The 22,387-nt window shown below is 34.9% G+C and overlaps 1 protein-coding gene across 1 annotated transcript; it reads left to right on the top strand.

The window, feature by feature from the left end:
• Positions 1-18,051: 18,051 nt before the first annotated feature.
• On the top strand, positions 18,052-21,422 carry LOC133814785 (uncharacterized). The gene is made up of 2 exons (XM_062247702.1): positions 18,052-19,921; positions 20,128-21,422. The coding sequence occupies exons 1-2, from the start codon at positions 18,052-18,054 to the stop codon at positions 21,420-21,422; spliced, it is 3,165 nt and encodes a 1,054-aa protein (XP_062103686.1).
• Positions 21,423-22,387: the final 965 nt, after the last annotated feature.

The following is a 22,387-nucleotide window of genomic DNA, read 5'->3' as shown; positions in this document are numbered from 1 at the left end:
GAAGTACAAACCAGTCCTCTAAATCCTTAAACCATAACAGCTACGAAATTGCAAACATACTTAATTGTTAGGAGTGTGTCCTAAAAGCATGTAAAGACATTTGTTTTTTCTGTGAATAAATAAATACAATGGTTTATTATTATTTTCATATTTAGATTGTTAAATTATTGTTTGAATAATTTTGTAAATATCAGAAAAATTCCATATTCATTATTGAGGATGTGATCTTGTATTAGTACGAGAGAATTAAGATCACATGAATGAATAAAAATGGTCAACAACGACAAATTAAAGTTATGGAATTCTTTAATTGGAGTTGTAAGTACGGTTTACTGAGTATCATAATGATACAAATAATCTAGATTCAGATTATTGATGTGGTAAGACATCTCGGTAAATGTGCTTTATATAATATGATTATATATGACATGGATCGATGTGAATTAAAGTCTTTATCCAAAAACCATTTAACAATAAAGACTTGTAATTCATATCATAACAGATGATCATTTATAGATCAACCTAAATCCTGAGTGTTCATGAACTCATGTTCATGTTTATTAAATCTTTTGATTCACTCGTGAAGGTCTCTTCAAAGAATGAGGCTAATGACTTTTGTTTTGGAGATTTAATATCATGGATGGCTGGGAGCATGTATCAACAACACGGAATCTAATCTTTCCTAACGGATCGTATATTAGTTCCCTTAAGGGTTAATTCTGGAACTGAATGATTTTGAGCTCAAATCTATAATTAGATTATAGATTAATTATTCACTAGTGAATTAATGGTACTTAAGGAATAAGAAATAAATTAGAAAGGTTAAATGGTAATTCTTCCATTCTAATTTATGAACTAATTAATTAGAGGGTTGAACTATTGTAAGATGGTTATATCAATGGACGACTTAAGAAAAAGATTTATGTAAAAGTATATCTATAACATAAAGAGTGCAATTCTGAATTTATAGTGGAGTAATATCAGAATTAATAAATTAACTATTATAATTAAAGAGTTTAATTATTTAGTTTCAATTTATTGGAGCTTAATGTTATAGGTCCATGGTCCCCAGAATGGCTCAAACAATCACTGTCAAAGGCAAATACAAAAATGGGTAAAAAGGACTTATGTGATAAGTAAAATATTTTTCTATGTATCAAACATAATTATTGTTTAATTATGTGTAATTAATTAATTAATTAATTATTTGATTTAACAAAAATATAATTAATTTTGAATTAATTTATTTTTGGGATTTTTAGTATTTAAATAATAATAAAAATTGGGAAAAATTACATGCATGCACATGCATGTGGTACACGTGTGGTACAGTGCACATGCACTGTGCTACACGCATAAGAGATAGACTTGGTCTCTTGATTCCACAATTTTAGTTATTTAAATATTAAATAAATAATGAGATATTTTGATTTGATTTAAATATTATTAATTAAACAAAAATCTGATAACTGATCAGTTATTTTGAATTTGTTTAAAATAACAAATATTTTAATATATTGGATATTATTAAATATTGGATATCAGTTTTCACAGAACGTAAGTTTTCAGGGATAGAAAAATATCTAGGATTCTCTCAGAGAAAAAGATCAGTGACAAAACAAAGGTCATTGTTCTTCACAAAACCTAGGTCCAAACTTTATCAGATCTCATGTGTTGAGAATATCTGATAAATAGTTATTGCCTATTATTTGTATAGCGAGCCCACACTCGTTCTTTGGGTGACTGAGAACATTTTGGAAGATCTTGGTGTGAGATCTCAAGGATTCAGCCATACGAAAAGATAGCAGCAAGGAAGGACCTGAGGTAATGTTTCTATTCTTGTCCTTGATTCAATATATATATGAGTGTGAAGAAGTAGATCTAGAAATCTTATGGGATTAATTTGACAATTTGATTGTTGTTCCGCTGCGCATAATCTCTGATTTGATCAATAAAAACCAACATTAATACCCTTACCTCAATCAGAAATTCGACTTGAGCTTCCTCCAATCCAAGCTTGAGCTAGATTCCACCTTAACAAACCAGCTGAATTCCATGCAAGACAAACCATGGCTATCTCTCAATTCTTTCAAAAACCAAATTCAGAACTTAACAAAACAGGGACCAATTCCTTACCTCAGTATAAACCTTGATATATGCTTGATTCCACACCCTTAAGCCCTTCACTAGCCTCAAAGAACTCAGTTTAGCTCCTCTTCCACTTTGCCTTCTAGGTTCTTGATTCTCCCTTTCCTTCTTGATCTTTCTAGCCTTCCAAGTCTTAACTTCAGTTATACTTAGCATAATAGAATTGTACATATCCTTTTCCCTCAGCAAAAGACATCTATACCACTGCCAAAAGACCTCTTTAGCCTCCCTCAAATATCCTTTTCTAACTAAACCTCAAGGGTACATTTGTCTTTTACCTACTTTACAGTTTTATCACTTATCCAACAAAACCTGTTACTCTCTACGGTTACTAACAGTTACACAAGTTACCAAATCACCAGTTACCATTATCTAGCTTTCTAGGACCGTCTCGGCACGTGCGTCACATTGATACCACCACACCCACGTGGTACGATTCACATATCATAATTATCACATAACGTAATACACATAATCACATAGCATGCTTAAAATCATATTCATGCATCTAAATAATTAAAATCGCACATAATTCCCATTATGCCCTCCAGGCACACTAATCAAGGTCCTTAAGCCTTATTAGTGAATTTGGGTCGTTACACCTACTCTATAAATATCGACATTTGCCTCCCATTTCCTTTTACACCAGCGTTTGAAATTTTTTCCATCCCAGAGCTCAAGAAAACCTCTTCACCAATCAAGAATTCCATTTTCGCGCTAGAGCTTTTCCACTCATGACCTTGGAAGATTGGAGGGAGTCACACTACTTCAGGGATAATTGCAAAAAATACTTCTGTGTTCGGACACATTACAACACTTATCGGTGATCCATTTCAAGTAAGTTTTTACTTTCCCTTTCTTGCTTGAATACTCTTGATGTTTTGTGGGTTTCTGTTTATGCTCTTAGGATTTCAGGATTTAGAGGTCATTTTGACCTATTTTCTTGTCCTTATAGGTCCATGCTAGTGTTAAAACTGATTGAAAATGGACCATTTAGGCTCTTTAGCGATTTTTCACATTATGGGCATTCAACCGTAATTTGGAAAATTTCCAAATTTTGGCGAAGTTCTTGAGTGCTAGTGCTGTTCTCCGGGAGCCGATTTATGGTTTTGGGGACATTCCTTTCCTTTTAGAATTAGTCTCATTCTCCACTCCCTGAGTAGTTGTCTTAGGGGTTATCGTGTTTTGGCCCATTCTCCTTCAATCAAAATACTCACTGCTAGGTTTTGTTTTAGATGTTTGAGGACCTCTACCAAGTACATCAACAAGGTTTCTACGCATTTGACGATGAGATCATAGCCATCACCCAAGAAGGTTGGCAGAGACTGGAGGAGAGGAGAGCACTGGCCCCGATGCAGGATCAGGCAATAGTGGTAAGGGAGGAACCTCCAGCGGCGGAGAGGCCAACCCGTCGGGGCGCCTCGGAGGAGGATGTGAACAAGGGCCCCATTAAGCTTTATTTATGTTTGTTTTGAATATGTCACTATTTTCCTTATGTGTTTTAATGATTTACCTACACGTATAAAGTAGCTAGTATGGCTAGTGTGCTTAGAGTCCCTAAGGTTCTCTTGAACAAGGCTCAACAAAGGAAGATAACAAGAAGGATAATGATGTGGCATTTTGTGGAATGGAGCATACAAGAGTTAGTTGATCATTTTGTGACAGTCAACCAACGAATTCAAGGCATGGTCTGCGAAGGACTGTTATGCTATAAGAAGAAGTCTGAAGTATTCAACAATTTGATTTCTTCAAGAAGGATGCAGGAGGATTTAGAAGTGGTATGGAAGCAAGTACAAGATAGGAATTTGGAAGGCACTAAGTATAAGTGCATATTTATGGCATAAGAAAGACAATGAGGGTTCGAGCTGGCTACCAAACACTTTCATCAATGAATTTCTGTAGAGCTATTAGACAAGCACACAAGTTGTTTTCTTGTGCATAGAATGTGGCTATAGATGTTTCATGACATGCAAATTGGTTTTAGTCTGATTGTCTTTTGTTTTGGTTTTGAATGTTATGGATAGTGGATGTATTAAGACATTTTGGTTTCATGAATAAATTGAGTTGGTTGTTTGATGATTGAAAATGTATTATGGTTCCTGATATGGAAAAGTTGCACTAAGATACATTATTGGTTATAGGAACGACTTGAAACATGCCTCCAAGAAGATCTATTCGAAGGAATGCTAGAGTTAATCGCAGCATTGACCATGCACCTGCAGTAAGGCCAAATATGCAAGCTAACTATAATGGTGACCCTGTACCTGCTGATGGGGGAAATAGGCGTAATGCAAATCCTCAAAATGCCTACCAGAGGTTGGAAGCGCAGTTTCCTGCCATACAAGAAGACATGAGAAGGTCGGCAAAAGAGTTAAGAGAATTGAGGCAACTGAGGTAGTAACAAGCATAGTCAACATAAGTGGTTAGAGACATTTAGCAACCTCTAGTGCCAATTGCATCTATTCCTGAAGCTGGCAATCATTTGGAGTCACTGTATGAAAGCTTTAGGAAGCAACATCCTCCAGCGTTTGCTGGGAGCACTGATCCATTGAAGGTTGAACAATGGATGGGCATGATGGAATCAATCTTTGATTTCATACGAGTTGAAGGGAACGATAGGGTGGCGTGTGAAACTCATATGCTGAGAGATGACGCAAGGATTTGGTGGGAATTGATCTTAAGCAAGGGGTGTTACTTCAATGACCTCAGCAAAGTTTCAGCAAGCATTTAATGACAAGTACTATAATGATGCGGTTCGAGCTTTGAAGGTGGATGAGTTTGCCACTTTGACTCAAGGGAATATGACAGTGACCAAGTATGCATTGAAGTTTGACAAACTTGCCATGTTCATAGCAGACCTGGACGCAGCAAGAGTAAACTGTTTTATTCGTGGTTTGAATCCCATGATAGCTAAAGATGTGGAGATTGTGTTAGTAGCGGGGAACAACACGCATGCTCAGGTATTGGAAAAGGCTCTCATTACAGAGAGAATGGAAGACAAAATTCAGAAAGAAGGCTCCGCTAAGAGAGAGGCAAGGAGAAATGCCTCCAACAACCATAATTCGAATGATTAGAAGAAAGGTAAATGACAATGTAGGGCAATCTAGTACGGATAAGAGGTCTAAGGATAATAAAGAAAATAGTTGCACTAGAAACAAGGAATGGGTACATCATCCAGAAAGCAAAAAATGTAAGGAAGGGCACATCAAGGAAGGAACAACCTAAGAGATTCTCAACAAAGACAATGTCGAGTGAACGAATGCTACACTTGTGGAAAGGAAGGGCACATCAAGAGGTTTTTTCCGCAGAATGGGTAGGATGATGTGAAGGACCAACCTAAGAAAGATGATAAATTGGTTTCGGCACGTACCACCCTCACAAATGCTTAGGCAGAGGCAAGCACTTTCGTGGTCTTAGGTCAGATCTTTATTGCTGGAAGTGTTTGTCATGTTTTAATTGATTCTAGTGCCACTCGTTCATTTGTTGCTAAGAGAATAATGGATAAGTTTGATAGACCTTATGCATGTTAAGGGATTTGGAACCATGTTACCGACCAGAGGTGGTAATATCTACTAAGTGAATTAGAGCCTTGCCTATGAGGGTAGATGGTAGGGAACTGTATGTATATTTGATTGAGCTTAGTATGACTTTGATGATATCCTCGAAATGGATTGGTTGACTAAGTATAGTTCTACCCTCGATTGTAAGAAGAAAATGGTGGTATTTAAGCCCGATGGGACGAGCCTTTCGCATTCATGGGAATAGCAGCAGGACTGTGAATTCCAATCATCTCGGCGTTGGAAGTTGGGAAGATGCTACAACATAGATGTATGAGATTTTTGGTGAGGGTGGTCAACACTACAGAAATTGGAATGCAAAGAATGGAAGACACAAGGATAGTACGAGATTACTTGAATGTTTTTCCAGAGGACTTACAAGGATTTCCACCCCATCGAGAGAACGAGTTTACGATAGAACTAGCACTAGACAAAGTGATGATTTCACGAGAACCTTACATAATGGCGTTAGGGTTGGTGCCCTAAAAGGATGTGAAGAGACATTTTTATTGATTTAAATGAAAGTACATTTTTATTATATTAGAATATTATAATTATTGTTTGAATAATTTATATAAATATTAGAAAATTCCATATTCATTTATGATAATATGATCTCGTATGCGTATGAGAGAATTAGGATTATATATAATGAATAAAATAGTCAGCAACATATTAAAGTACATAATCTATAATGAATGGTTGCTAGTATGGTTTACTAAGCATATGGGATGCAAGTAATCTAGATTTAGATTACAGACGTGGATAGAAATATTAGTAAATGTACTATATATAATAGTGATTATATATGACAAGACTGATGTGAATTAATTATCGTTATAAACTTACCGTTTTCCCTAAAGATTTAATTCATATCTTAATAGATAATCATTTGTAGATCAGTCTAAATCCTGGGTTATCATGAACTCCTATTTATGTTTATTGGATCTTTTGATTCATTCGTTAAGGTCTCTTAATATAATGAGGCTAGTGACTTTAGTTTTGGAGATTCAATATCATGAATGATAGGGAACATAATTTTACAATAATGGAATCCATACATTCCTAACAGATTGAATATTGGTTCGCTTAAGGGTTAATTCTAAGACTGAATAGTTATTGATCTCAAATCTATAATATGATTATAGATTAATTATTCACTGGTGAATTAATGGTACTTAAGGAACAAGAGGTAATTAGAAGGGTAAAATGATAATTCTTGACTAGCTCTAATTAGTGAACCAATAAATGGAGGACTACAAGAGGAAACTCTGTAAATATAATTCTATAATTACTTAGAGTGCAATTCCATATTTATAGTGGAGTAATAATGGAATTAATAAATAAAATTATTTAATTAATAATCTGGTTCATAGGAGCTTCGTATTATAGGTCCATGGTCCTTGAGTCACCTTATTCCAACACTTTCCATGGTAAGGATGTCATAGGCAAGATTAATGGAGAATCACAGTTATGAGTAAAAGTGACGAATCACGGTTTCCTTTAACTGCCAGGGGCATTATTGTCAAGAATTGTTGAAAGAAGGGTCATAATAGAATAAAGACAATTTATAGGGAATAATTTAATTATGGATTATGAAAACTAATAGTTTTGTGGGGAATTACTAAAAATGGTTTATTGAAATTGTTAGAATGGCTTAGATCAAGGGTAGGGTGATAATTTGGCGATAGTGAGTCATTATAAATAGAAAGTGAGAGACTAGGGTTAGAGTTAGACTCAGAATTTGAATTTGGTGGCTACTCTACACATGATCAAAGGAGAGAACTCTCTCTCTCTCTCTCTCTCTCACTCACTCTCTTTATCCTAGGGTTCAAGATCTAAGGAAGAAGAAGCATAAGGATCTCTTCATATACGTATGGATCACTAGGAGCTAATGTGGGGGCTCAATTAGGATGCTTTGGGAGGAAATTTTCGTGTCTTAGGTTACTTTACATGATCTTGGTAAGAAATTTTCACACTTTTTAAGTTTCTTTGATTGTTCTTGAAGGTTTGGGTTATGTTAATGGTGGTTTTGATTAGAAATCATGAAAGGTTGGGGTGATTGGTTTATATGCATGTTAGAGACTACAATATCAATCTATAATGGTTAGAAATATGCTATGGTTAAATTTATTAAGTTATGATTGCTGGTTTTAAAGATTGAAAAGATAACTTGGGGAAGAAGAAGTTTTGTTGTAAGAAATTGTTAGAGTTATGAAGTTAGGGGCTGCTCATGAATTTTTGGTATTATATTGATCTCTAAGAATTGTATGATGACATAGAGGGATTCAAGATGAGAAAAACCCAAAAATAATCGTCCCAAACAGATTTAAATTGAGAAAGTTATGGTTGCTCGAAGTTGAGTCGGTGAGCAAGTTTCGAATTAGCGCCCCAACACCATTTAGGAGTGATGCAGCACCCGACGACATTGAATTCCGAGTTTAAATAGCGCCTTAACACCTAAATAGTAGCGCTGCAGTGCTTGGCAGCGGTAGGGGAATATTTTTGGGATTCTTAAGACCATTTTGAGGTTGTTTCAAGTGGGGTTTGTTAGGGACTTCCTCCTAGACTTCTTGAGGATATTTTTAGGACTTTTATGACTTTCCTAAAGAAAATTTAAAGCTAATTGGGTCTTATGAAGTGTAATATTTGGTTCATAACCTTTGGTTAAGTTATGTGTCTCTAAATGATATATGTTGTATGTTTTAGATTTAGGACTCGACAAGGCACTTGAATGGAGGTGATTGTGTCGCTGCTGAACCGGAGGTAAGAAGAGTGGTCATTGTAACACAGAGTATGTATTTGAGTGCACAAATGTTTTATAGGTGTGATCTAATGGTTATGATTTTTCATGTTATGTGTATGACTATTCTTTGTCATATATATTATGAGGGTTACGATTATTGCATGCTTATGTGTATTGATGCATGTTCACATTAACTTTATGAGATTTGATTATATCATGCTTTTAGTATGTTATGATGAATATAACATATGTGGAAAGATAAAGTGAATACGCATTCTTTTAACTTAGTATGATGTAAGAACCAAGGGACTGTGGGGCAATGGGCTGTCGCAAGGGTAGTGTGCCATTGCAAGAGCGATATGTTTGTGGTTATAATGGCCAGAATGATATTGATAAATGGTCGAATGATGCTGGTGACACACATTATGATTTTATTATGTTACGCTATGATATGCTATAATATGTTGTACTATGCTACGACTCTGTTATGATATGTTATGACTTAAGATGTGATAGTTGAGATAGTGTTAGAGAATATATGTAATTGCCTCAATGGAAAAGGTAAGATATTACAACTCTATGCAATATATTACAAATAAATAATGATTGAAAAAAAAGTGTTACAACTCTATAACTAAAAATACAAACAAACAAAGAAAGGAAGAGGAAGAAGGAGAATAAGAGAATGGTGAAAGATACAACTCTAAACAAAAGATTACAAGTAAAGGAAAGGTGTTTGAAACAAAAGAAAAGAATATTACAACTCTAAACAAAAGTTACAAGTAAATAGAAAATGAAAATAAGAAGAAAAGCAATAGAGAAAGAATGAAAGAACAAAACAATAGTAAACTCTCACTTACACAACCTAAGTGAAGAGGGTTGGGGATCACCAACTTGAACAAGGTTTAAAACCTTTTTCCAAAAGCTTATTTCCCCCTAACTCAAGCACTAAGGGATCTCTCACAGATTTTTGGAAATGCTTTCTGGAATAATCAAGCCTCAAGGTGTATTTTCCAGCCAAGTGCTTTGTGGATGGAAAATGGTGTGTCTTACAAGTGAGTATTAGGCTCCTATTTATAGAGTTTGAGATACCCCTTTGAATTTCAAATTCCACCAATCCCCATGGCTGTTACCAATGTTTAATTGGATGTTTAATGAAATAAAATGGGGATTTGGGGGTTATTTGGGATGTCAGTGCCGTTAAATTTGGAAAAAACTGAAAAACCAAATAGGCTGCTAGCCTCACTCGCCTCAGATAGGACTTTTTAGTGGCCACAACCACTAGCTTCTGTCCCCCAGGCCGCGACCACAAGCCATTTTCAGCACAAAAAAGTCATTTTTCCAAAACGTTCCAAAACATCCCAAATCCTTTCCCACATGATTTTGTAACCTCCAAACACCCATTGGGAGTTAAAATATGTCTCCAACAGCCATATTTCATCATGATTTTGTGAAATCCAATCTCAAATGTGTAACATATAATATACACATTATTGGGTAATATTTGGGAGTTACAAATTGGTAATTGATTTTGTCACTCCAAAATATGTCACATTTGGGCACACACATGTGTCTAATTTTGTGACTCTCAATAATATGTTACAAGGTGTGACAAATCACATTTTGTCACATTATTTAATCTAAGATTATATTATATGAAATAATATAATAGATAGTATATGGTTTTATGACTGGGCTTTTGGGTTGTGACCTACATAGCTCTTCTTGATCGACGTTAGCTCACGAGTACTCTGTGTTGCAGGTGCCACATGTTAGTTTTGTTTCATGGCGACGAGTGAAGTCCAATCTAGAAAGGAATGTATATCATGAGAGCCTCTCAACCTTGTTACAATCAAAAGGATGTAAACGCCAAAGTTTTAATCAACTTTTTTATTCATGTGGTGTTAAAGGTATTTTATTATGAATGGAGACCAAAAATAGTTTTGTTTGATCACTTACATTTAAGATAAGTGTTTTATTTTAAATTACGAATATCTGAATGTTGCATGTTTTAATAAGAATGTTTTTAGCAAAGTTTTATGCACTATTTAGTCTATCATTTGGTTTTCATTCTTTAAAACGATTTGAAATGAATAGTGCCCTAATGAGGTCTCGGGGTTAGGATTTGGGGTGTTACAGGCTTTCCCCATGCCCCGGCCCTAGTCTAGGGCACCAAACAATGGTGCCCAACTAATCCCTATTTTTAGCAATTATCTTTTATTTAAATGAATTTTAAAATTTGCTGAATTCAAAAATTAATTATCTTATTTTTATTTTTATTAGAAAAATAAAATATATTTTAGTTTGTTAAGATCTTATCTTAATTTTAAATAATTATTTGAATGTGATTCTTTTAATTATTTAAATTCAACTAAATTAAAAAGATTATAAAAAAGTTTATTTAATTAAAAAATTGTTTTAATTAAATAATTAATTAGAAAATTAGTTTCTAATTAATTATTGGGCCTAATAGATTCCTAAAGATTATGAAGATATGGGCCTTATAGAAGGAGAAGTAGTTTAGAGTAGAGCTGTAAATGTGGGCGGCCTGGCCCGGCCCGGCCCACATTTTTCGTGCCTTCGAATAATTTGGGTCGAGCCGAGCCCGTATTTCAATTTGTGCCGGGTCAGGCCGGCCAATATTTGAAAGAGTAAGCCCAGCATGGCTCATGGGCCCGACCCCATGTTGTGTCGTGCTCATGCCGTCTTGGGCCCAAGTCGGGCCGACCCACTTTCCTTATTTGGGCCCAAATTTGGGCCTACTTTTAGGCCTATTTTATTATTGCCAAAAAATGTGAGGATGGGGAATTGAACCCTATACCTCCTCTTTAACAATCAATGGACTCACCACCAATCCAAATACATTTTTTTTAAAATTATAGTTTAAGATATTTTTATATACTTTTTAACAATACTTTGCACAAAATTATATCAAAAATAATAATTAGAATTTGAATACCTAATAATAAATACTAAAAATTTTAACTCACAAATCTTAAAATAAATTAATATAATTATAAAAATATAAAATTGATAAAAATAATATACTTTTATTATAATTTTAATTTATACATAATTGACAAATAAAAATTTATTATCATTATTAATGTCAAAATATCGGGTTTTTTATCATGTCGTGCTTTCGGGCTAGCTTGTTTGTGCTTTCGTGTCATGCCTTCGGGCTTGTCGTGTCGTGCCGTGCTCAGGCCCATGTCGTGCAGTGTCGTGCCGTGCCGTACCAATTTTCAATTCGTGTCATGCCTGGCCCAAGCCCATATTTTTTCGTGTCGTGTCGTACTCGTGCCTCCCGGGCTTGTACCGGTTTCGTGCCGTGCTAGAAAATCTGGCCCGTATTTACAGCTCTAGTTTAGAGTATTGTAAACAACTGAAGCCCACTTTGTAATTTAAATTTCTATTTTTTCAAGGGTTTTAAATTTAGAAATACCCAATAGTATTAAGTTCATCATTTATTGTTTATTAATTTATAGTACTTGTTTAAATAAACGTTAATTTATGTTTGATTGATAACATGATCATGCATTATTTTATTACATGCCACACATGAAGCCCCGCACAATTTTAATTAATCATACATCTCTTTTGTAGAAACATGATTATCTTGGATTGTCTATATGTTTATGTGAATTGTTTTGGTGAAATGAATTGCATGTAAACTACTAAGTCTTAAATTAGATAAAACTTGGTAAATCACACCATAATAAATGCAATAGTTATTATAGGCCTTTTAGGATAACCAACTTTATTTAAAAAATATTTTAGTAAAGTTCGATGAATGTAATGGGTAATTATTTAGATCACTTTAATTATAGAAACAGTCTCTTTTATAATTATATGATTTTTGTAATTAATTACATTCATAGTGTTATAAATGAACTAATAATTAATTTGTAATTAATTGATTAGTTTAATAAACACATATATTCTACAATAGTAAGTGGGAGAAGGTTGACATCTTAATGTGACCTATGGTCTCCATTATTAGTACAACATCGTAAAATATGATTAGCGTCTCGAGGTGATTTTGTTTCCATTCCCCTAATGAAGGTTTTTGGTCATATTAATATCAATGTTGGCTTCTTAAGAAGATATGAAAGGGTGATGTATTTTAGGTTTGACCAACCCTAAGGCGGCACTATCTAAGTTAAGTCATAAATTCCGAAATAATTGGTAACACTTACAAAGATATAATTAAGCTTTTGTAATGGATAATTGTATCTTGACTAAACAAGCGGTACTTTATTTTTAATAGAGAAAATATGAGTTATTTTTTGTTTTAAATAATAAAGATAAGAGTGTCTTATGAACTGTCTGAAATTAACTTGACCGATCCTAAGGCGACACTTTAATTGTCAGGTAGTTTAATCGTGGAATAGTAAATATTAAGTTTATGTATTTTAATTGTTGCATTCATGCTTCATGTTTACTTCTTGATTTTATTGATATTTTCAAATCATAATATTTTTGTATTTTATTTCTTTCAATAATGTCAAACATGGGCAATCCAATTACTGCTTTACTTTTACTTGAAAAACTTAACGGTGATAATTTTATAAGATGGACGTCAAATCAAATTTGATGAAAATTTATGAGAACCATAAATTTCTCCTAATTGAGGAATGTCCTTAAGAGCCCGTTGTGTAAAGACTCGAAAATACAAGACCAAAAACAATGCAGAAAATAACATTTTCATTATAAACATGTCCCAAAAATTGACGTAAAAAAATTAAAAATAGAAAGTTGTGTGCGCACACTTAACCAGTTAGTTCTGTTATTAAACAACTAAAGTAAACATAAATGGTTTAAACATAACAAATAAAACACTTTTAGCCCCAAAAGACATTTTCTCAAAACATTCCCCAAAGGTCGGGCCACATGCACACTCCTGTTAGTAGAATCCGACGCTCACTGCTCCACTTTGCCCTTGCACTTACCTACCACATGAAACAACTAGGTAAGCGAAAATCCTTAGTAAGTTCAACCTTACAGCATGAAATCATAAAAGCAGACAGGGGTCAATGACCAAGTTATTGACCGGAAATCAAACCACTTACAGAATTAGGGTTCCAGATAAATCCGGACCCTAAACAGACAATTCAAGAACGCCAAAGCGTCATGGCAAACTTATGGTTATGCTCGATAATCATAAATATTCAAATCAACCTTGCACGCAGAAAATCCCAGAAAAAGCATATATATATATATGAACAATATTCATAACAAAGATCCTAGAAGACAACATGGGAGTAGTCAATAAAGTAGGAGCGTTTGAGCGCCCTCTTAAAATAAACAATGGTGGAGACCCAACTCTCAGCACTGATAACCCTGCCCTAAGTCCCCAACCATGGTAACCTTCATGTTACCTAGGGCATAAGTATTATCAAGAGTGAAACTAGAGTTACACAAGCTCATTGAGACTTCTAGGTTTTACTAGTATGCTTAACCCATAGCCAGATATCACGGACTTGTACCGAACTGGAGGTCACGGACTTGAACCAGACCTAATAGTAATTGTCACGGACTTGAACTAGACCGATAATAATTGTCACGGACATGAACCAAACTAATAATAATTGTCACAAACTTTAACCGAATTGATACTAGTTGTCACAAACTTGAACTGAACTAAAAGAACGTCAAAGGAAGAAACCGTCTGCACTTAGCTAACATAGGTGGGGTACCTACCGCACAATCCCAGAAATGGTCTATGCACCCCTAGTCATTGTCTCCAATTGATCCCCTTCCCACAACTAGTTTAATATCCTATTTCAAGCAATCGACACACTAATATGTTTCATGTTGTAGCCAACAAAGTCAATGGTTGACTTACTTGGATTCCTTTGCTCCGAGCATAAATCCTTAGACCACAATTATATGGTCATTTTGGCCAATACTGTAATTTAGAAAGTATACTCGGATTAGTTATGGAAATTAAGTTATAAATAAACCAATGGGGAATTTTAGTCGTTACTGTTTATTAAGTAAGGGTATTATCACCCCTACTTAGTTTAGTCGTCTAAGGAGCATTTAAAACTTTCAACAAAACTTCTCTTAACAAGTCCAGTTAATTGAAAATCGGTTTTTTACAACATTTCCCACTCTATTCTCACTATCGAGCCTAGTTGAAGAATCTAGTTTCGGAAGCCTCCTAGCTTAACTGAGATTATCCTTTCTTTGCTTGTTACCAATAACTTCACATATTTTCTAATAAAATCACTTTAATTAAAAACATTAATAACTAAATTTGAATTGAAACAATTAAAAATAATTATTATAAATTTTGATTATTTTAGATTAATTAAGAGAATTTGGAATAAAAAGTTGATTTTTATTTAAAAAGATTATTTTAATTTAAGTTTTGGAAAATCTTGGGTGTTGGACCCCTTTTGAATTCTCTTAAACCTATTAAATAAAACCTTAATAAAAATATAAATTAATATTCAGATTTATTTAATAGGTTAAACCTATACCAATGATTACCATAACAAAATCATTAACGTAACACCCCGCGTTTAGCGCACTGGGTAAACCTTAGTTCGGGTATTTTAATTCCTTGTATTATGTATTATTTTGGAGGAATATTTTATGTTACAAGAAGTTCGTGATGTTTGAATGCTAGCTATATTGTGGTAAGTGCGGTTTTTTAGAAAACTGAGACCTTTGCTCGTGGACCGGGTCAAAAGACCTAATCGGGTAAAAATCTAGGATAAAATATTTTTGATGGAATAATTATGGAAAAACTAAGTTTGATCATAAACTTAAAAAAATAACTCTTAGTTATTTTAATAATAAAATATGACAAGTTTGGTGATGTCACATTTTATTTAAATTGATTTTTCTTCACTAAGAAATATTAATCAAAACTATACACTATGATAAATGCCTTTTTGACCTTATGTTCAAGCTTATTTGAGGATTAATAAAATTTAAATTAAGGGCACTTTGAGGCATGTGTGGCAGGTTATGTAGAGTGCTTGAGGGGGAAAAACTTGCCCAATAGAATTTCAAGAAAATAGCCATCATTATTTTCCTATGTTATCATCTTTCTTTTTTTATTATTGAAAAGAAAACTAAGCTAACTAAACACTCAACCTCACCACCCAAAGACCCCAACCAAACCCCCCCCCCCCCCCCCCCCCCCCCTCTCTCTTACTCTATTGGATTTTTTTTCAGCACACACTCATCTCTCTCAAAGCTCCCTTCTCTCTCTAGAAGTTAGAGCACCATTGAAAAAAAAAACTCTACAAATCCTAAGGTAAAAATGCTCTAACTATGTCATTTTTTCTCCATATATTTTTTTCTTCTTCATGGCTAGTTTTAATAATTGTTTTCTACTTCATGAAACACTATTCATCTCAGCCCCTTAAAAGTTGAAGAAGCTCCATTGAAGGTTTCACAAAAAGCTTGAACCAAAGTTAAGAAAAAGGGCGAGTTCTCTTGTTTCTTCTTACCATCTTTCTTTCCTTCTTATTCCTATGTTGACCGAACCTTTAAGGGTTCTAAAACTCTATCCATGTTGGTTTAACACTCACCACATCCATCATCTCAAACTTAGGTATGATTGATGCAAGTGTGAGCACTATCATCTACATGCATGCAAGCTTAGAAAGAAATTTTTGAAAGAGGTAAACCCTAGAGCAAATTCTTTTTAAGCATCCCTCTCCTTTTCTTTTTCTAGATTTATAATCTGATTCTTAGTGTTTATGGGAAGGGATTTAAGTGTGTGAAGTGTTGAGAAGTGATCTGAAACCCTAAGAGCTCAACCACCCCAAAGGCTTGAACATAAAGAGGTAAAAATCTTGATTCTTACCATAACATTTTAATGGGTTTAGAAAATCTGAATTTGATTGTTGTTTTGTGAGTTAAATTAGTTATTTGGGTTGTAATAAGGTTATTTTGTGGGCTGATGATGCATGCATGTTGTTTATGTGGTGTTTGGTAGCTTGGAATCCAAAGTTCCATAGGATTGGTTGATGCATGTTTGCTGACAAAATTTTTCAGTGGATTAAAAAGGGACAAATCATACCTAAACAACCTAATTATTCAATGAGAGTTTTTGTAATGCATTATTTGGAAATATTAAATGATTTTAACATTTTGAACCACTGAAAAACATTTTATATAACTCAAGTTATGAGCTTTTTGGGGATCTAGTGCAAGCTGGATTAGGGTTTGGCAGTTCCGACCTTAAAACTTTGAATAGTTAGTTGAGTGGGTAAAAATTATTATTTTTGGCTGAAAGTTTTGAAAATATTTAATATATACCCCATGATTCAGTTTTTATAAATTCACTATATTTTGGGGGTTATAAATTTTCCAATTTAAGATGGAACGTGGTGTCGATTTGAATCGTGTTGGAAGTGTGAATCGCACCTCTCCCAATTCAGTGAGTTGGGTTGAGGAGGCTGAGGGATCCGAATATCAGAGGTCGGCTAAGGATGTTTGGAGTAAATTTAAGTCGAACCAGGTTCTTACCCCTTCTACTCGCCTGAATTACACTGAACCTCTGAAAGTGGGTGACCAAATTGTGGCCCGTTTAGACATGGAGGAGGTGGAGACTGAAGCTTCGTTCTGGAAAAATGCTATTGTATGTATTGTGCTGGGAGCTAACCCACCCTTTAGAGTGTTTGAAGGGTTTGTCAAGAGAATTTGGGGAAACATAGGTGTTGATAAGATAGTAAGAATGCACTCAGGTTTTACTCTTGTTAACTTCAGGGATGAAGCAACTCGGGATCTGATATTGGAAACAGGAGTCATTCATTTTGACAAAAAACTGGTGGTTCTTCGTCCTTGGACTTCAGACATGGACTCTGTGAGAATGGTCAAGTTGGTGCTGGTTTGGATTAGGCTGAATGGTTTGGGTTTGCAATACTGGGGAAAGAATAGTCTTAGTGCTATGGTGAGCACTATTGGGAGGCCGATTATGGTGGATAAAGTGACGCAAAGTAGATCGATGGTGAAATATGCAAGGGTTTTGGTGGATATGGAGATTACGGATCACCCTCCGAAATCCATTTCTTTTATTAATGAAAGGGATCAATTAGTTGAATAGTTGGTGGAGTATGAATGGCTTCCCTCTAAGTGTGCTGCTTGCTCAAGTGTAGGTCATGTTATGGCGAATTGTAACAAGACTAATGGTTTGATTTGGAAGAAGAAACCCAATGTTGAGAATGGAGTTAAATTAGACAAGATTAAAGTCTGTTCAGAGGAGGAGTTTAAACAGCCTTCTGGGTCTGTTAGTCCTGCAACCAGAGCGGGTAATTCTTCAAGTAATGTAGATGAGGAGAGGACAAAGAGCACACATGAGCTAAATGATTAAAAGGAAAGTAGTGTTGTTCAGGGAATTTCAAATGATGCTCAGCAAGTTGAAACAGGGAGTACTGTTGGTGCTGGAAACTGGATTACTCCTAAAAGGAGAGGGTCTAGACAGGTTATGGCAGATCCTCACAAGACAGATATAGCTCTAGGCAAGGCTATTTCGGGTAATGGTTATGCTGTTCTTCAAGAATCTGGGGTTGGTCATTTGGTTGCCGGATTCAAAGTCTTTTTTGGTTCAAAAGGAATTTCTCGACCAATTAAGTGATGGAAGTTTGTAATATGATAGGATGGAATGTGAGGGGTATGAATAAAAGAGATAAGCAAAATGCTATTCTTAGAATATGCAAGGAAAATAAGGTTGGTTTTGGTGCTTTATTTGAGACTAAGGTGAAACATGAGAAGCTTAATGAAGTTTTTGAAAATAATTTTCACAATTGGGATTACTTTTCAAGTCCTATTACATCTGGTAGAATCTTGGTTTTTTGGCAAGCTAAGTTTGTGAAGGTTGACATCTTGCTAGAAGATCCTCAACTTGTGCATTGTAGGATTAGAGTGAGTGGCCAGCATAAATTGTTTTTCGCTACAGTGGTTTATGGTAGTAACTCTATGGGGGAGAGGAAAAAACTTTGGGATAAGTTAGCTAGTATTGGTCAGCTGAAGTTTCCTTGGATTATATTTGGAGACTTTAATGCCATGTTTAGCTACCAAGATAGGAATGGTGGGAGACAAATCCTTGCAAAGGATATTGCTGATGCTCAATATTGGTTGGCTTTAGGCCAAGTAGAGGAACTTAAATGTGCTGGTGCTCTCTATACGTGGTCGAACAAACATGAAGCAGGAGACCAAATTTTCTCAAAATTAGATAGAGTTTTTATTAATGATTTGTGGCTGGATGCTTTCCCTAAAACTGAAGCATGCTTCAAATGGGACTGTATATCTGATCATAGTTTCTATGTGATTAGAAGTCAAGAAGTTAACAAGGTGGGATTCATTCCTTTTCGTTATGGTAACAATTGGTTGCAGTATAGAGGTTACAGAGAAGCTGTTCTTCACTGTTGGAATGCTTCTGTTGGATCCGGTAGAGGTCTTAGCAAGGTGGTTCAGAAACTGTTTAGAGTGAAACATGTTTTGAAAAGGTTCAACAGGGAAGAGGTTGGAGATGTTGTTTTGAATTATAGGGAGGCTAAGGAGGAGTTCTGTAAGGTTCAGGAGGCCTTGGCAGCTAATCCATCTGATTTTTCTCTTCATCAAACAGTTAAACAAGCTCAACAAAATGTTACACTTATGCAGAGTCGATATGCCAGTTATCTCAAACAACAGAGTAAATTAAATTGGGTCAAATTCAGTGATGAAAATTCGAGGTTCTTTCATGCTATAATGAGGAAGAGAAGAGTTGAAAATAAAATTACGACTTTCACTCTTGGAGACAAAATAGAAGATGATTATTCTAAAGTTGTTGAGCACTTTCTCTCTCATTTTAAGAATTTTATGGGGAGGAGAAGTTTGGCTTCTAAGGAGATTGATAAAAACTGTTTGTACCAGGGAAACAGATTGTCTTTGGAACATCAAGTCAGGTTATTGAGACCGTTTAGCAAGAGTGATGTGAAGAAGGCTCTTTTTAGCATTCACTCCTTTAAAAGTCCTAGTTTGGATGGCTTTGGCTCGGGTTTCTTCAAGGGATTATGGTCAGATATTGGTGATGAAATTTCTAATGCTGTGTTGGAATTCTTTCAGGATGGGTTCTTGCCGAAGGATCTGAATGAAACGGTGATTTCTCTCATTCCTAAGATTGCAGATCTGAACTCAGCTAGTGACTATAGGCCAATTGCGTGTTGTAATACTCTCTACAAGTGTATATCGAAGATGATTTGTACTAGACTTTCGGAAGTGCTTCCCTTCCTTGTTCATAGCAATCAAGGGGCTTTCATAAAAAACAGAGTTCTTGCTCATAATATAATGATTTTCCAGGATCTCCTCAAAGGGTACACTAGAAAGAATATTTCAGCAAGATGTATAATGAAGATAGATCTGACCAAGGCTTATGACACAGTTGACTGGCATTTTGTGGAGGAGTTGCTTAAGCATCTTTGCTTCCCCTCAAGATTTATCGACTGGATTCTAGCTTGCTTGAAAGGTACCAGCTATAATCTTCTAATGAATGGTAGAATTCAGGGCTCTTTTAAAGGGGAAAAAGTCCTTCGGCAAGGGGACCCAATGTCTCCTCTCTTGTTTATGCTAATAATGGAGTACCTTACTAGATTGCTCATTACTCTGACAAAAAAGGTTTTGGTTTTCATCCTTTGTGTAAACATCTTAGGTTAACTAACCTATGTTTTGCAGACGATTTGATTATCTTTTGTAAAGGTAATGTCAGTTCAGTGAGTAAGATTCAAGAAGCTTTCACTTCATTTTGTGGTTCTACAGGGCTCTCTGCGAACAAATCTAAATCTCATATCTTCTTTGGAGGGGTTAAGGATACCATTAAAGTTCAGATTCTTGAGTTGATGCATATGGAAGAAGGTTCCTTTCCTTTGAAGTACTTGGGGGTTCATCTTCGACCTACTAAGTGGAAAGCTTCAGAATGTGGGGTGATCCTGGATAAGCTAAACAAGAAACTTAATTGTTGGGCGAGTAGAAATCTTTCGTTTGCTGGTCGTGCCCAACTTATACACTCAGTTTTGCTTGGTATTAGAAACTTTTGGATGAGTATATTCATACTTCCGGCCAAAATCACTGCAGCCATTGATAAAAGCTGTCGGGACTTTCTTTGGGGAACTAATGGGAATAGAAGTAAGCTTCAACTCCCTTCTTGGGAAAAGGTTTGTCTCCCTAAAAAGCTGGGTGGTATTGGTTTTCGAGAAGGTAAGAAATGGAACATGGCTTTAATGGCGAACTTTATTTGGGCGACAACAACCAAACAAGACTGCCTTTGCGTAAAATGGATTAGTTCCATCTATCTGAAAGAGCATATCATTTGGACTGTTCCTATTAAACAGGAAATGAGCTGGTATTTTAAGAAATTGTTGAGGCTGAGACAAGTTATTGATGAGGGTTCCTTGAGGCAAGCTGTTAAGGGAGGTAAATTTCGAATTAAACACTTTTATACCACTCTTATTTCTGCTCAAACTGTTGGGTTTGCTGATACTGTGTGGAACAAACTTATAGTGCCCAAACATAGATTCATATACTGGCAGATTTTCAACAATCAGTTGCTTACTAGAGATAATTTGAGCCGTTTCTTGCATCTCTCCTCTAATCTCTGCCCTGTTTGTGATTCTGGAATAGAATCTCACAGCCATTTGTTCATGGAGTGCATTTATTCCAGGAAAGTGTTTGAGGAAATTGGAAGTTGGCTGGGTTGTTTCCATTGGCCTAAATCGTATGAGGAGCTTAATCTTTGGTGCTTGGAAGCTAAGCGAGATCTGAAGAACCAGATTGTAAATGCAGTGTTATCTGCTTCCTGGTACATTATTTGGAGCAATAGGAACAGCTGCATTTTTGACTCAGTTTGTAAATTGGCCAGTAGCATTAGTTTAGACATCAAGGAATCAGTCAAGTATAGAGTTTTGGGCTTGGGTTCTCTTTCTCATAGAAAAAGGGACATGTATTTTCGTAAGGTTGTAGAGGGCTGGTAGTTTTTTATGTTTTTGCTTAGTGTTTTGCTGAGTTAGCAGTTTGCTGAGTTAGCAGTTTGCTGGTTTGTAGCAGCTGCTCTCTTTGTTTTGTGTACTTGGTTGGTTTTTGAATAAAGATTTTCTCTTGTTAAAAAAAAAAAAAATTCCAATTTAGATGTTAAAAAACTGTTTGCTGCCAAGATGGTTTTGTTATAGTGGCTTCCAATGGGGCAAACACTAGGTTATTGTTCAACTTTTCAAATGAGACTTTTAGAATTTCATTATTTAGGAAGAGTACTTGATTTTAGCATTTTTAAAAACCAAAAAATGTTATGTCTAGGTCAAGTTATAAGCTTTTTGTGATTGATGTGCAAGCTGGAGTGAAAAACTAACAGCTTGAAGAATGCATGTTTTGACAAGTTTAAAATCAACAATTTTAGATGGTTTTAATTATTTGGACTCTTTTTATATTAATTAAATGCCCTGCAAGAGTTGACTAAGAAACACCCCATAGATTGTGAGTTTTGTTTTTCTAAAATGGTTGTCAAATCAAATTATGTTTTGGACAGATTTGGTTTTTTAAACTTTAAGTTATAATTCACTAGTCAAGTCGTGTTTCTTTTTCTGAAAATAAATATAAGATAAATTTCTATGGATTAAGGGTTAAGATTTAAGTGACTTAAAATATAATGAGGTTTTACATTTTATTGAAAAATCTTAAGATGATACTCTTGTGTGAGATAAGACTAAAACTATTTATTTGGTTAATTGAGGAAATAAAATCTTTTTGGATAATAAAACTTATGAATTTCTTAATTTACTGAAAATAGATTTTATTTATTTATAATTTTAATAAAGCGGGAGATAGAGTTTAACACTTTTATTTTATAAGGAAAATAAGAAAGCGGTAATGAAAGTTTTCTTTAGGCTTAAGAAAGTGGTCTCTTTATGCAATTGAGAATTTATTTCCAAATTTCTGGCACCAT

Source organism: Humulus lupulus, chromosome 2, assembly GCF_963169125.1.
Source record: "Humulus lupulus chromosome 2, drHumLupu1.1, whole genome shotgun sequence".
Lineage (NCBI taxonomy): Eukaryota > Viridiplantae > Streptophyta > Magnoliopsida > Rosales > Cannabaceae > Humulus > Humulus lupulus.
Note: the sequence above shows the minus strand (reverse complement) of the source record. Positions and strands in the feature narration are given on the sequence as shown.